Consider the following 16,541-nt stretch of genomic DNA (forward strand, 5'->3'; position numbering starts at 1 on the left):
TCCAGCAGGGAAACGTCCACCCCTGAGAACTCGCCGTGCAGAACTAGGGGTAGCAAGTGCACGGCATGAAGGCTCCGCCTCTGTGGGCACCTGGATCGCGGCCTCATGCACGATCCCTCACCCCACCTCTTCCTTTAAGCTGCAAAGGCTGGAAAGATTCTAATGTAGTCTGTCTTTGCTTCTTGTGGAATTTGCTCGTTGTTATTTGAGGGTTTCCATCACAAACTGTTTTGAGATTTGTTGGCTTACTGTCCACACCTGCCCCCCAAAATCTAAAGGGTTGATTTTTCCTCTATACAGTTGACCTTTGAACAGCACGGGTTTGAATTGCATGGGTCTACTTTTACGTGGATTTTTTTCAACAGTAAATGCATGTAGCAAACACTATGTGATCTGAGGTTGGTTGAATCTGCGGATGCAGAACCGTGGATACAGAGGAACTGCATATAAGGAGGGTGGATTATAAGTTATACTGAATTTTCCACTGTGTGGAGGGTCAGAGCCCCTAAATCCTGCATTGCTCAAGGGCCAACTGTATTCTCTTTAGAGGATTTGATGATATTTCCAAATCACATGGCTCAGCCACAGAGCTTTAATGCTTATTATTAAATATTTATATTAATAAATATATTAGATATTTAAATAATATTCACTTTACAGACTATCCAGCCAGTAACCAAGGAGCATCTTCTTCATGTTCGGTGTGATGCTAGATTCACTGGGAGCCACGCTAAGAAGCTCCAAGGACAGCAGAAAATAAACAAATTGGTTGGTAGCATTTACTAATAGAGAGAAATTCTCCATAAGCCATCTTTCAATCTCACAACACCTCTCAAGTAGCCATTTACTTTGTACTTGTTTATAGGTGATACTTAGTAAGGAAATTTAAAAATTATATGAAGACATCAGGAAGTATACAAATAAGTCAACTCAGTCTCATTTTTGGAGTGGATATTTATAAATACTACTGCCTTCATCCTTTCACTTCTTCCTGGGCATTACTAGTATTGATTACCCTGGAAAATAGAAATTATGTAGATTCAGGAGAAGCAGATGGCTTCTGCAACTTGTGCCCACGCAGAATCCAGTGAGATGAACATGGAGGCTCACCTGGTCTCGCAGCCTTAAGGACCATCTCGTACTGATGCCTCCAAACTCCATCCTGCCAGACAGATGTCGTCCCTGCACTAGAAACAAGGGTACCTAACTCTACTTGAAAATCTCCTTCGGGCATCCCTAGATGTCTCCGGCTCAGGAACCCCCAGCGCTCACTACTGTGCCCCCCGTGGGGCTCCGTCTGGGGCGGCAGTGGTATCCCCACCCGGCTGGAACCACAGCCACAGGCACCGAGTGGTCTGCACCTGTGTGCGCGTCTCAGTGGGCTTCTTAAATTCTGCTGCGTTCTAGGGCCTCAGAGGCTGCGACGTGCTATACTGATGGGACGTACGGTTTTATATTTACACCTAAAAATCACATTGTGAAACTACAGGCTTTCTTCAGGATAAGAAAGTTTTCATATTTCAGTGATCTGAGACCCTAATCTGTCAGCAGGCAATCTTGAATGGATGTGAAAAATTTACGTTAGCATCCGGCTACCCTAACTCCAGTGTGATCCGTAAATGAACGCGGGGCTCATTCAGTCTCACAGGTCTGCCAACTGGACATCACTTCCAGACTCCCCTGGGGTCTTGCTTTTCCTTTACAAGTCACAGCATGAGCCAAATATATAAAAAAGCCCTCACTCTTTTTTTGATGTCGACAAAACTATAATTATCAAAAGATGTTGCTGCTGATGACTCTTGAGAAGAGATGGGGGGGCGGAAAGTATCTCCTGCAGAAACTGTTAGGAATGCGAGTTAATGAAAGATGCACCTGCCAGGAAACGTCTTTATTGGGAGAAGGAGATGTCAGTTATAGGAAAAGATGAGAGGGCAGGTGTTTCTTTTTTCTTTTCTTTTTTTTAAATTGTGCAATTCAATGTTTTTTAGTATGTTCACAGTTGTGCAACTATCACCACAGTCAATTTTAGAATATTTTCATCATCCCCAAAAGAAATCTTGTACCCTTTAGCTGTCACCCTCCGTCCTTCTCCACCCTCTCAGCCGTAGGCCGTCACTAATCTACTTCCTATTTCTATAGATTTGCCTGTTCTAGATACTTCATATAAATGAAATCATACAATATGTGGTCTTTTGTGACTGGCTTCTTTCACAGGTGTTTCTTTACTACAGGGTAACGCGGCCCTTTCTCCATACCAGAGATGCAACTCTGTGTCAGAGGAATTAGAAATCAGGTAAGGGAGGAGACCCTGGGCAGAGAGAAGAGTGGGCAGAGAGACAGAGAGAGTGATAGACAGACAGACAAGCATTTCCTGCAAAGCATCTGCTTTCTGCAAACACCTTCTGAACGGGCCCCGCAGAAGAGACAATATGCTGCCGGATCCCACATAATCCAGAACCGGCCATCTCCAGATTTCCAGAACGTTCGTGATACGGGGCTGATGGCCAGATGTAACTATGAGCTCACACGGGGGGCTCACGTCTGGCGGCAGGGGAGTGGAGTGGCTTTGCTAGGATCATGTGCGAAGTAAGCGAAACCTCCCAGGGCACAGACGCTATTGGGCAATCCAAAGAGCAGCTGCCAGCCCAGCACGGGATTCACCCAAACCTTCATCCACTGGTAAGAACTGGGCCAGTTCACCTCGGTTCACGGAGGAAACCAGGGTTCCTCGCGCTGCCCTTTCCATATCTGAGGGTCACCTGAGCACCTCCACCAGCTGCATCCAGAATCAGGAGGGGCAGGAGGGTCTGTGGAAAGACGCGGTGCATCCCGTGTGTGCCTAAAGTAATGTAGAAGACGTTGTCGCCAAACCAAAGGAAAGGGAGAAGCAGATTGTGAAAGCTGCTCACTGGTGCCGGGGAAGCCGGGTGGGGAGGGACCCCGGCCCCGAGGGGGGCACATGGGGAGGACTCAGCCCTCGGCCAGGCCGGAGCAGAGAGCTGAGCAGATTTCAAAGTTCTATGAACAGTATTTACGGCAGCAGAAGGTCTGCTCCAGGCAAACCTGAGCAGCTGAGGCCAGCAATTGATTCGCATGATGTGCTGCTGGTGACACGGAGCGACGCAAGAAGACTGGCCCTGGGATTTTAAAGTAAACAAGCCAAGCCCGGTGTTAATAAAGACGACATTATCCAATGGGTGACGGTGGAGATCCCCTGAGCCCCCCAGATTAGAATTTCTGTCCATGAAATTGAAACTGCCATGGGAAGTGGATGAAATCATCTTTCACTATAACAGGTGTAGAAATCTGATTAAATATTTAAAGCATTTCTCGTAATTTAGAATGTTGTACTATGTAGAGAAAACTTATACCTTGAGAATGTTAATTAACAAGAAAAGAAAAATTAGGAGAACTCTCAGGCGTGTGACCTGGGACATCAGTCACGTCTACCCCAGTTCTGCGGGGAGGAACCCTCCTTCCAGGTACATCGGGTGCAGGTGGGGTGACCCTTTCCTCCTCTCCCAACTGTCACAGGCCAGCGGGAGGGCCCTCTGCTTGGAGCCTCACGGTACTGATTCTCGATCCCCTCCCTGATCCACCACTCACGCCCCAGCCGCCTTCTACGTCACTCCTCACTCGCTGCTGTAGCCAGAATTGAGGCCATCGGGGTTATCTGTGGTTATTCTTATGTTTACTTTGTTAGACAAAACCACAGAAAGTTACATTTAGCAACAAATGCTAAATAACATTATTGCATTTGAGAAGAACTCAATTATTATGCAAATCTGTAGATAACCCTCCAGCATCAGTAAATTCACAGCCTTGGTTTATGAAAAGCTCGAGTCCCTGGTGGAATACTGGCCTGGGTGTTGGGGAGAGAAAAGAAGTCCGTGGGAAGACGGGTGAGGTCTGACGGCATCCGTGCTTTAGTTCCCAGTGTTGTGTCACTGATAATCCTTCAGTTTCAGCAAACAGACCACAGTTCTGTACGGGGTCAGCCCTCAGAAACCCGGAGGGAGGGTACGTAGGAATCCTCCTACCCTGTGGGCAGGTTCTCTGTCAATCTTTTCTTAAACCATTTATTGAGGTATGATTGACGTTCAGAAAGCTATACAAATTTAATGTATACAACTTGATGAATCTGAAGATGAGAAAACACCCAAGAAACCATCACCCCCGTGTTTGCCATAAACGCATCCATCCCTTCAAAGTCAGAGAGGACAAGTGCTGTGGGGGTGTGAGCAAAGGGAACCCTCGTGCACTGCTGGTGAGAATGTAAAATGATGCAGCCACTGCGGAGATGGTATGGAAGTTCCTCAGAGAGATTCAACACAGAACTGCCATACGATCCAGCAATCCCACTTCTGGATATTTATCCAAAGGAAATGAAATCTGAGCCTCAAGATCCCTGCACCCGCATGTTCATCCCAGTACCATTCACAGCAGACAGGACACGACACAATCACAGTGTCCACTGATGGATGGGTGGGTAAAGAAAATGTGCTGTGTGCAGACAATGGCATAGCATTCAGCCTTAAAAGGAGGGAAATCCTTTTATTTATTTTTAATGGCAGAAAAGTAACAACATTGTAGGTAAATGGCATCTAACTTTCTAGATGCCTGAAGCTATCAGGTTTTGCTGCTTGTTTGCAGCTCCGATGTTTGGACTCACAGAAAGTGGAATTGCTTTAATTGACAAACTTGGAGGCAGGGCACACACATTATATTTGGTCAGATTTGGGAAAATGGCACTGGTAGGAATTAGGAAATAAATTGTAAACTGTAGCATTCACCGTTAAGTTTCTATTATGGGCCCTACTAAATCAGGCTGTTTGTTTATTTTTATAAAACTTGGAAGATATGAGGGAAAAATAGCTTTTTAAGTTTCATTATCTGACCATTAAATTAGAAATGTCTTAATAGAAGGGTTTTCTTCTATTTTGTTTGTTTTTTGGATTCTTCAGCTGTATACTTGATGCTCTAAGACATCTAAGCCTTTACATCTCCACGTCCCAGTCAGCTGATATTTTAAGCAGGAAAACACTCTAATGTCTTAACGGCTGTTCGATGGAAGGAAAACCACGGACTGGTTGATTTACGGATTTAGAGTAAGAAAAGCCAGCGGGTCCACACAGGAGCCCTATCCATCCGCGTACGTAGGGGCGGAGGAGGCCGGCCGGCTGGTCGTGCACCCTCTCTGGCCTCTTCCAAGCGCTAGATCAGATCCCTCCCAGACTCCCGGAGGCCTGCTTACCGGAGGAGAGGTGAAGATGTAGAAGGACGAGCCCTTCAGGGCCAGGAACTTGGATCTGAAGGTTTGAGAGGAGCCGGCCCCTCCCAGTCTCTCGCTGACCCACCCCATGTGGACGACCTGTGGAGCAAAACCTTCAGAATTAACAACCAGGCCTTAGGAGAAGCACAGGGCCACCGGGGTGGAGAGAACAAGCAACACATCACAGGCCGCAGACAGGGACGGGGGAGCCCTCAGCCATGTCCAACCTCCAATCAAGTGGACGCCACAAAAATGTGTAACATCTGGGGTCAAACGTCCAGACTTCTGCACTGAGCCGGGCTCGAAATATGAGCTTCTGAGTTCCCTTAGTTTGGGCCAATGCTGGACGTCTCAGCTACCTCACAGCTGTGCCTCCCATATGTAGATTTTTACAACCATAGTATTTAATTACATCCTATCAGGGGTTAGTATTTGTAATCTGTCTATGAGGTTGCAAAAGCAACTATTATATTTTCCATTTCTGTGGTAAATATATCGTTAATACACGAGGGAGAAATGATTGTTTCTTTAGAGTTCAACTTCCTAACAACAGTGAAAATAATACAACAATATTAGATTCCCACAACTGGCACTGACTATCTAGTGACACAAAATGCAAACTATAACAAATCAGAATATGGTTAAAAAGTTAATGGAAATAGTAGTACAATTTAAAAATTGAGTGCATGAATTTAAACTAGTTCTAAGGTAAAATCCCTGTGTTGTCTCAGCTAAAATTGTAATGTGACACGTACTTTGCACATTTAAACAAAATTAGTAGTAAACTATCATAGACAGGCCGAGGGCTTTAGGGGATGAACAGTCCTCTGGGCTGTCTGAAGGGGGCTGCCCTCCAGGTCTGGGGACCGCAGCCCTCGGGAAGCGCCCTCACGGCAGCCGCGTGAAGGGACTCGAGCCGCGGGGGCTCAAGGTAGGTCATTTCCTTTCCATTTTTACTGGCTAAATCACTGAGAGCTTTCACTCACGCCTGGTGAAAGACTTCCCAGGTCAAGATGCCAGGTGAAATTTTACAAAAATCCTATTTTCACAGTATTCCTGGCGATGGAAAAGAGACAATGAAAGTGTGTCATTCTCCGGAGGGTGGTAGCCACAGCTGACCAGTCACGGTGTTTCACAGAAGTTGTCGAGGGCACCAGTGTCCCAGGCACACAGAGCTTCGCAAAGTAACCCGAATATTCCACTGGCTCATGGACTTGTCTTTTCCCTCTCGGTTTAGCTATTGTCTCGTGAAGGCTTAGGGTCACATCAATGTGATATGGTTTGAATGTTATAACAGAGAGTTTTATTATTAGTATACAAGACAACCTTATTTCATGTGTCCTTGGACTCATTTAATGTTTCCGGGTCCGTTTTCTCATCATAAAATGGGACTAGGATTCTCTCACATGGTAATTTTGGGAATTTAAGGCTGTACCACAGAAAACTCCCTCCCAAAGTACTGGCAGGCAGGAGGCAAGTAACACACGGCTCGGATGGAATTAGAACTCTGCGGAAACCACCCAGATAGGACTGAGTCCTTGAATGTCTTGTGGATGTGAAACTGATTACACACGTTGCTTAAAAATGTCTGATTGACTTTTCCCCTTTTTGTCTGGTAGGATCACACAGATACACTTTTGTTCATTATAACACTAGCATTAATACTGCTGTAAATCGTAAGACGTGCTCAATTTCCACGATTAAAACACGCTTCATTTTAATCGGGTTATTTGTTTTCTTACTGCTGAGTCTTAAGAGTTCTCTGCATATTTGGGGGAAGAAACATTTCATTTTCTCTAGCTAGTTCAGCAGCTCCTTGATGTTCTAAAATTAACACAAATTCAATGGGTGGTTGTGAATTCCACACTCACCACCGCACGAGCACAGTGATTTGTATAGTTTATATAAGACAGGATTCATTTTAAGCACAGTTACTAAAAACAATGAATTGCAACTGGATTGAGTTTTACACAGTGAAAAACAGGGATTTGTTCAGAGATCAGCCTCTGTTCCATGCAGACTGGACGCGTGGCATTAAGAGGCCGTCCTAGTTACTCTAAGTTAGTACAAGACCATCTTGCTGAGCATCAACCAGAGGCAGTGGGTGTTTGGTAACGTTTTATAAGCCAGTCGTCACTGTAGGTCTCAAACGGCACGGTTAGCAGCATGGGTGTATTTTTTTCTTAGTATACGTTTATCAGCGCTCATGAGACATCCTGTGGTTCTGGACAATATTCACCCCGTTACCCTATTTCTGAGAGGGTTGCCTTCTCAGTAGTGGGGTGGGGACCACAGGTGACACTCAGTGAAAGCAGCTCCAGGGGCAGGAGCTCTGGACGTCAGGCTACATCAAGCCCATCAGGGGCTCTGTGTTCCACGTCCTTATCCTCAGAAGGGGACGGATGTCACTGCACATGCCTGTTTTGAGGGCAGGTGCAGCCGTTTGCTCGGCGATACTCAGCATCACGTGATGTCACATCCTCTCGGCATCTCCAAGCAGGATCAGGGCTGTCTTTTCTGGGGCTCTCACACTGCTTCCCTCTGGGTCTGCATTAGACCACGTGCTCTCTGAGGACGAGACCTGTGTTTAACTGTATCTACTCCACACCCGCAGGACTGGCAGGGAGGGCTCGTCCCCTAAAAATTTCTTGAAAGAAACCATGTGTGGCTCTTCATCTATCACTACCTGTGACTTTATGGGAAGTTAAATAATCACAGCAGGGAGGACCTGCTTATTGTATCCATCAGGTTGGAGGACTGGAAACCTTTTGTTTTACTGATTACCCTCCAAGTGTGGAACCAGCATTTCTAGAAAACATAGGAAATTGTTTAAATTCTAAATTATTGCACATTTTTAAGTCAGCAGCAAGCTCAACAATCTGCTTTGATACTATATCTATTACCAGGAATCTTACCAAGATACTTTTCAAACTACTAAGCTAGCAAGGGCTGGTAGGAATAAAAAATAATTGCCATCCGGATGAAAAACTAAGTAATGGAAAGAAAACAGCCCTCGGCAGGTCTCTAGCAATATGGCGTGAGGGTCCCTAAAACCTGTAAACACATTATTTTCTCTGCCAAGAACTCCTAAGAGACCAAGCTTCAGCTTTGGGTCTCAAAGGGGGCTATAGGGAGGGCAAACTCTGCTGGTTTTTCCTTTATTTTTTCATCATATATTCAAATGCTGACAAGTCTCCCATGGTCCTCTTTCTCTGCATGAAATACTTAGTCATAGACTGCAATGTAGATTCCACAAGGGATGAATGATATACTGGAACCTGATACGTAGGAGCTTAATTTAAGACAGGGCTGTAATACACACAGACATGGAAATATAGATAGATGATAGTTAAACGATAGGTAGCTAATGATAAGATAGATGATAAGATATATAGATGATAGATGATAGTTAGATGATAGATAGATAGATATAGATAGATAGATGATAGGTAGCTAGCTAGATGATAGAGAGATGACAGATGATAGATAGATGATAGGTAGATAGATAGATATAGATAGATAAATAGATGATAGATAGCTAGCTAGATAGATGATAGATAGGTAGAGAGGTAGATAGATATGATGGATGGATGGGTAGATTAGATTCACATTATAGACTGGTCAAGGGTGAGTAGAAAGCTGAAAGTGTAACTTCTAGGCTGAAATGGAGAAGCTGGGATTCTTTTTCTAGCACAGCAGCAGCAAGCGTTCTTTTGTGAGGACAATTTGTCAAGGGATAGGTTTTCCATCTGATTCTCACTCAGCCTGAGCGTTGCCCTGTTTCTCCGGAGACACAGACACTGGTTGTGGAGCCCACCCCTCCTCGGTCCTGCCATCTTCCTCCTCCTCCAGGGCTGGGGCAGTGTCTTATTTTGCTGCTTCTCCTTCCCACATCTGGTTAATACAGTGCTGGGCACAGCATCCAACAGGAGTTACATATTGAGAAGCGAACTAGGAACTCCTTTTCTGGCCAAGATGGAAACATACAGATTGTTAATAACCTGAAACGTCTATAAATCAGATGTGAAGTTAATGAAATTCCATATGTAATTTAATTCTGCCTATATTAATTAGCAAAGAAATAAGTTGTCGCTTAGCTATCACTGGAAACACTGGCTGCTTTATGAATCTTTTTTAGGTATATGCAGTTCATAAATAATTTTAAGGGAAGCTAATTTTAAATTTTACATTATGAATTTTCTATGGCTTATTACATAATCCAAGAAATGTATATTATAATTTTATGAACACGTACCTGTCCGTCAGATAATAATTGTACAACTGCTCTGTTCCTTTTCACAGAAAAAGCTAGAATAACTTGAATTATTTAAGCCTCTTTTGGATTTGGTGATTAAGGTACCCATATTTCCTTTAATTCAGGTTTTCGGGAAGAAATTTATTTTGGAAAATAGATTCTTGCTGTTTTCGCAGGGTGAACACATGTCCTGGTTTTCCTGGAATGATCCTAAAGTTACTCCTGTTGTCTTAGTATTACTTTTAGGTCAGTCTCCAACCCAGAAAGAAGTGTCCCAGTTTGAATGACAAATAATAGTCATTTTACTTACCAGATATGAGTCTAAAAATCTATACTTATGCCTTTTGTATTATCCTTCTAATTCTGTTTTCTTTGGTTTTTGTCAATTTCAGTGGTTGTCAATATCTTTACTTTTTTCTTATTTATTCAATATTATGTTTCGCTACATACCAAAATAAACAATTGTTCAAAATGAGAAAAAAATCCTTCCTGTTTTTAAATAGGGCCCAACACCATAAATCTAAACTCCTATAATGCATACAAAATGTTTAATTTTTGGAGAAAATGTGAAAGCATCCTCTACTGAAGACTCGGCAAATTGGGGCAGGGGTTAGTTCTTTTACAACCTCACATCATAGTGAGGCCTGTCTCTGATGTTTCTTTCCAGATCAACAAATTCAAGCCCTTAAGTAAATTCAAAGTTATATAGAAATTTTAAGGTTAAAAAAAGACTTTCGATTACCCTTTGCAACTTTCTTGTCTTATAGATTAAGAAACTAGGGCTCAGGTGTTAATGTGTTCCAACTGCACCACCAGACAAGAGATCAGGTGGGATTAGTATCCAGGTTTGATTCACCTAAGGCCACCGAGACTGACATCACACAAACGTGGCTTCATATGTGACAAAATTTCACTAAGATAAAACCAAAGCGAAATCACTCCACTGCCTCGGAGGCCTTTGAACCATAATTCATTTCATGTCTTTGTGTTGGGCGTTTTGCTCCTCAGATAGTTTTAACTTTCCCTGAACCTTACTTCTTGATTCTCTCTTGTGATTCAGTGATAGAGGAGTTAAATTTCAAAACAAAACAAAACACGCTTTGGTTTCCAGACTAGTGTTCTTTCCAGCCGGCCAGGCAGTCACGAACAGCCGCAAAAACGCAGAGTGCGCTCCAAATGCATCAAGTTCAAGTGCTGTGAAAGCCGCTCAAGTCTCAGTGTAATGGGCATTCTCGTGTGCCTGCGCGTGACTGTTCCCAAACCACTGACCGTGCATGATCTGTTTGGGAAGTCGGGGACAGGGCGACTCCCCTCTGTGACAGGACTTGGAGAAGCTGAAGAAGGGCTCCACCTGCAGGGTGCTCTCTCCTGTGGTCCTGACACGGAGCACGGCCCGTGGGGCTCCTGGGCATGGAAGCCTGTCTGTGCTCCCTGTTTCCTGTTTGTAGGAAATAGGCTGCATTCAGCCCCCACGACCTTCCCTGCGTTCCAACGGGCAGGTTCAAACAGCTGCTAATCAGGGAAGGGAGGGGCTGCAGAGACAAGGGAGGGGCCGTCAGGAAACAACAGTGCAGCCTCGGGGCGGGGCCCTGGTTCCCCCTCCAGGGATACACAGAACAATGTCTTTGAGCTCCTCTGCAGAACTAAAACCTCCACCAAATGGAAGATGTTAGTATTCTTCATTCCAGAGAGAAGGTCATAGTTCGGAAACCTTGAGAACCACAGGAGCCCGTCACAGACCACCTGACGCCGGATGATCTCAGGACTGAAGGAATGCAAGCCCTGCAGGCACCCTCGTCCTTACCAACAGCCCTGCCTCTTGACTATAAGACTCCTCACTGCCCCCTCCAGGTCAGGACACACAGTTCTGAGGGCATTAGCCCACTGCGGCACGCTTTGCCAGGCAAAGCAATAAAGCTCTTCTTTCCTACTTTACCCAAACTCTGTCTCTGAGATTCAGTTCGGTGCCCGTGTACAGAGGCCGATTTTTGGTATCAGTCTTGGAAGAGTCTCTGATTCACGACAAAAAGGATCCCCCGGGGACACTTTGCTAGTTTTGCTTGTGCCAACAGAAATCCAATTTCAAATGGCAAATTATTCTTGGAGACAAAAACACCAATTTGGTCTATTGTGCCACCAGCTTTGGTAAATAAATCCAGAGAAGATAGGCTTTAAGTGTGAACTACGGGGAGGTGTGTCCTCAGGGGAAAAGTCCAAGAGAAACTTCTGTCTTAGAAACACTAAGCACAGCAGAAAAGCTGTATTCTATGTGTAAGAATATGAAATGAGTCCTTCATTAATTTGAAGACATTTATGGGACTATTACTCATTAAATAGCTAAACACCCTCATTTAGCTATGTAAACAAAAATAGCTGTTCATAAATTTAGAAAAACATTACAACAAATAAAAGTTAGAAGAACCTTTCTTAGTGTTTCTTATCTAATTAAAAAATGTTGACTAGAGGGGTTTAACTTAAAACATGGTCCTAATTTCCTATCTTTTTCAGGAAACATTTGATTGGTAGGTACTTACTCTCCTGAATGCCTTCCATTTTAATGCAAATTTTATCTCTCAGCACTATGTAAAGAGCGTCTCTAAGTGCTATTTAAAGCAAACTGAACACATTCCTTTAGTTTGCTTAACTTGAGCCTACAACGTGTACTGTCTCAGACCTATGAAAGACACAACCAGAAAGCTAAGAAGCTCTACATTTTAAAAAGTTCACACTTACAGCTTGAACTATGACTTTATCAAAAAGGAAATAGAAAAATAATGTAGTGACTTCAAAGTGTAGTTACCTGATACACAGCTAAGTACTTACAGACCTAGTAAATGAGCAGTCCTTGAATTAGAAAACCAGGCATATTACAGGTTGGCCTTTGCTCTTGGAAGGAATGAGCCGAGGGCTCCTGAAGACGCAGGGCTACCACCATCAGAACACGTGGCCTCACGGTGAGTAAAGGCCAGCACGGGGCGCAGGGGTGGGGTGCTTCCTTCCCACCTGCAATAGCAGCTGCCCAAAGCCTCCCAGAGTGAAACTTCCCGAACGAGGCCGTGATCTAAGAAAATCACACGACGCTGAAGACTCCAAATTACACAGGTGTGTCTCAGCCGTCAAACCCCTCTCAGCTTAAACAATCATATCTAGATTATCAATTAATCACGGTTCCTTAGAAAATGTAACTGCCGATAGATCACTGATACCACCGCGCACTCAGGAGAACAATTCCTCCTACACTATTTGCAGGACAAACGAGTAGCTTTCTGGAGTAAACCCTGAGGGTGAGCGTCCTGACCTCAGTCCGATGTGCTAATGCTTTCCTGTCAAAATTTCCAAACCAAATCTCAAAAACAGAAAGAGGCTCCCTTCGGGGACATTGTATAAACAACACAAAACCCACAAATCCTACCTGGTCACAAGGAGAACAGCATTTATTTGCCATTTTCATCTGTAGAGAGAGGGAAGCAAGGAGTCAGTATGACAAGTGTATTGATGTCATAATGTTTCAACCTAACTGGCAACTGAATTTAATTAGCTGCATGAAGTGTCCCTGCATGAAACGTTTCCTTTATGAGGTATTTCTTACCTGAAAACCAAACCAGAGCACGTACAGATGTCTGGCAACGACTCGCATAACAGAAAACCCAGGACTAGCAATACCGATGCTATGTTTCAAGCATCAGTTCTTTACTAAGCGAAGCTCTGGGGCAGCAGCTGCTTAAATTTCCACGTCTGAAAACACTGGGGAAAATGATTTCTGTACTACATGCTCTTAGGTGATTATAGTTTTCACAGTTCACATTTGCTCCTCCTTCCTTGATTCTCCCAGCAATCCTGCAAAACTTAACCAGTGAGGAATGAAGGTCCAGAATAATAACAAGGTCAAGACTACCCAGTTGGAAAGTGGCTGTGAATCCACAATTCCGGCCCTAAGGCGTTTGCGTTTCCTTCCCTCTGCTCTGCCCAGTAGCTACAATGTGTGAGATTCATCTAGAACCATGCATTTCTGCCCATATCAAGCTACCACCACCTGGTTTTTTCTCTTCCTTTTATCCATCCAGATACCTTTGGAATTCAAAATGTCAAGTTGGAAAACTGAGGTCTTAGAGAGGGTCTGGTACCTCCTATGTAGCTGAGAGCCTCTGAGGTCTTTGGAATAGAAATCTCACATTGCTGCTTCCCTGATATTTCAAAGTGCTCAGGCGACCTCTGTATAGTAGTTTCCAGGAACGAGGCAGGTGTGAGAGGAAGAACAGAGCTGCCGCGGGGCCTGAGGCTGGCTGGCTACGCCGTGTGCATCCAGACCCCCGGGCGCCTCCTGCCACCAGCTGCCCTGGGCCAGAGCAGGCCCTGGGGTGCAAATGTGGACAACGGGGCAAGTCACCCGCAGGCACTGAGAACAAGGAAACGGTCCACGGCCTCCTCGGGCCAAGGGCTGGTCCCTGCACGAGCCTCCCGCGGTTGTGGCCATCAACTTATTGCCCGGATACAGCGGTTGCTTTAGGGACCTGAGTGCTTCATTCATGTTTTACTCTCACCCCATCTGGTTTTATTGTTTCATTTTGAAGTTTCATATTGACCTTGATCATCAAATAGATCAGAGACAGAGACAGAGCGCTTTCTCTTTCCTGGGTGCCTGCAGTGAGCCACTGAGAAGGGATATTTGTGGTGGAGGTGCCTCTTTATAAGTTTCCTTAATGTTTTGGAGAATTACATCTTTAACCCAATTGGGTTCCCCAAATAAAAACGTCACATTACATCAATGCATTTGGATAGAGTATATATAAAATTACATGCACACAAATACTTCTGTGTAGGTGCGTGGAAAGGAAGAGAGGGAGAGAGAGAACCAGCGGTGAAGTGTCCAGAGGTTTGATTCAGTCTACACTCTTATACCAGGAAACTTTTAGATGACTTAATCTTTAACTTTTTTAGTCAAAGCTTTGTTATGTTGAAAAAAAAGTACATGTTCTTCTGTTTAATGTTATTACCAACTGTTTTAGGATTCATCATAAATAACAAAAAATCATAATTATTTTCGTGGATTAAAAAGCAAAAACAGGGACAGTGGAAAGTCTCTGTGCTCACATTTTGCAGCGTCAGGTCGCTGATGTTGGCAGACACGGCCCTCAGCCAGTCAGCGCTCTCCTGGGCGGTGTAAAACCAAAGGATTCCCGAGCTCGCCCCATCCAGGGCCTGCACCTCAAATGCACTGGACCTGCAGGAGGAAGACGGGAGATGCTGGAAGGAGGGCCCTGGGATCCGATGCCCCAGGACCGGGAGAAGGCGGCGCCCACTCAGCCCTGCTCAGCACCGACCTGCAGTCACCGCGGGAAACACAGCTCACGGCCGTGGGCACAGCCTAACCCGTTTCCATATCTTAGGTAGGTTTACTGAAATTAAGTCCAAAACGCTGAAATCCCTATTTCTAATTTAATAAAAACATGAAAGGCAGCTCCTGTAGGAAATACACTTGCTCTTAGAGCAGTGCTGGAGTTACTGTTTTGTGGGGTCCTTAGCAGTGATTCTTTCGGAGACCACTTATCATGGTACTGAAGGCTCCTGACCCAGTGATGATGGAGCAGGTCAAACACCACCATTCCTCAGCGTCGATGGTATTTTAGGACCACACGTATACTTCTGATTTACAACAGAGCTTTGGAAGAAGTTGGTTCTCCTTTATTTTTAACCATGAGAATCAATCTGCCACAAACCCACCCGTGGCAAATTATTCATAACGGCGACATCACTGTCTCTAATTCAGTACTTCTCCCCTATCATGCAAGCCTTTTTTCCCAGAGATAATTTCCATATAACTATTGCTATAGACTGATGTGTGTATTCCCCAAAACCTACAAGTTAAAGCCCTAGTCCCCAGCGTGGGTGTATTTGGAGATGGGACCTCTAAGGAAAGAAGCTTAAGCGAGGTCAGAAGGGTAGGCCTGATCCAACAGGACTGGGGTCCCTATAAGAAGAGGCCCCAGAACTCTGTTCCATGTGAGGACACAGTGAGAAGACAGCCGTCAGCAAGCCAGGAAAAGAGCGCTCACCAGACACAACCCTCTGGAACTTTGATCTTGGACTTCCAGCCTCCAGAACTGTGAGAAAATAAATTGCTGTTGTTTAAGCGCCATCCCGCTCCCCGCCCCCCGTCTGGTATTTTGCTAAGGCAGCCTGAACTGACTAACACAACCATTACAACAAAAGAATGTCACTTACACGTCTGGTCTGTTCGTTTTCTCTTAAGAAAAATGCACACTAACCCATGCAGCTTATATCTCCATGTCCTTAAGAAGACAACTGAAAGGCTAAAAATAACAAACTTTTTTTAAACAAGGTTCACGCTAAACTATGTTTTAATAGTCTTTCAGATGTGGGTTCAATCATGGTTTTATATGGGAAAGGATACAAGAGCGGGAGAAGGAAGTAAAGACATTATAAAACAGCCCTGCATGTTCTTGGGCCAAATCTACCAACCAGAGTTTCTCTGATTAAACAATCCTTCTGTCTTTTTTATAAGTAGATATCGCTGACTAGGTGTCATTCCCACCCTAATCAGCACTGCTTGAATCAGAACATAAGGTTCATTTACAGACAAGCGTGTCATTGTCCCCGCACCCTGGGCCAGGGCCCTGGCTCAGAAATTTTACCTGGGGAGGGGGTGAGGGACAGGCCACAAAACCTACAGCTCCTGGTCAATTTCCACAGGAAGTGACTTCATTTGCAGTAGAACGTGGAGAAGTTCAAGGTCATGGGCACTTCAAAAACAGTGGAAGTTTCGGTGAAAGGCAATTAGAAAGAGTTTCATAAATTAAACGAACGCAGGCTGAACTGTTGGCCGGCTAGTTTTCAGGAGAAAACCTGGGAATAAAACAGCTGGAAGGAGCTCTCCTGGGGTCAGAACAAATCTCAGACACCGACCCCAGGAGCTAGTGCTTCAAAGGAACCCAGATTTGACTGGAATATTCTGCCGATCCAATCCATTTACACCACAAAGCTTTGCTGAAAATA

At 44.6% G+C, this 16,541-nt stretch overlaps 1 protein-coding gene across 17 annotated transcripts in view; it reads right to left on the minus strand.

Annotated features, from left to right (window-relative positions):
* Positions 1–16,541, minus strand: part of SNTG2 (syntrophin gamma 2) — a 214,388-nt gene that overhangs the window by 48,876 nt on the left and 148,971 nt on the right. For 16 of the 17 annotated variants that reach the window (XR_009506382.1, XR_009506384.1, XR_009506385.1 and 13 more), the window contains 3 exons: positions 14,619–14,748; positions 12,940–12,978; positions 5,255–5,371 (listed from right to left, as the gene is read on the minus strand). Coding sequence is in view for 10 of the 17 variants with exons in the window: in XM_059942328.1 (XP_059798311.1) it covers positions 5,255–5,371; positions 12,940–12,978; positions 14,619–14,748 (286 nt within the window). In the remaining 7 variants the exon portion in view is untranslated. The remainder of the gene's footprint in view (positions 1–5,254; positions 5,372–12,939; positions 12,979–14,618; positions 14,749–16,541) is intronic. The other variant, XM_059942324.1, reaches the window with a different exon arrangement.

Source organism: Balaenoptera ricei, chromosome 13 (genome assembly GCF_028023285.1).
Source record: "Balaenoptera ricei isolate mBalRic1 chromosome 13, mBalRic1.hap2, whole genome shotgun sequence".
Lineage (NCBI taxonomy): Eukaryota > Metazoa > Chordata > Mammalia > Artiodactyla > Balaenopteridae > Balaenoptera > Balaenoptera ricei.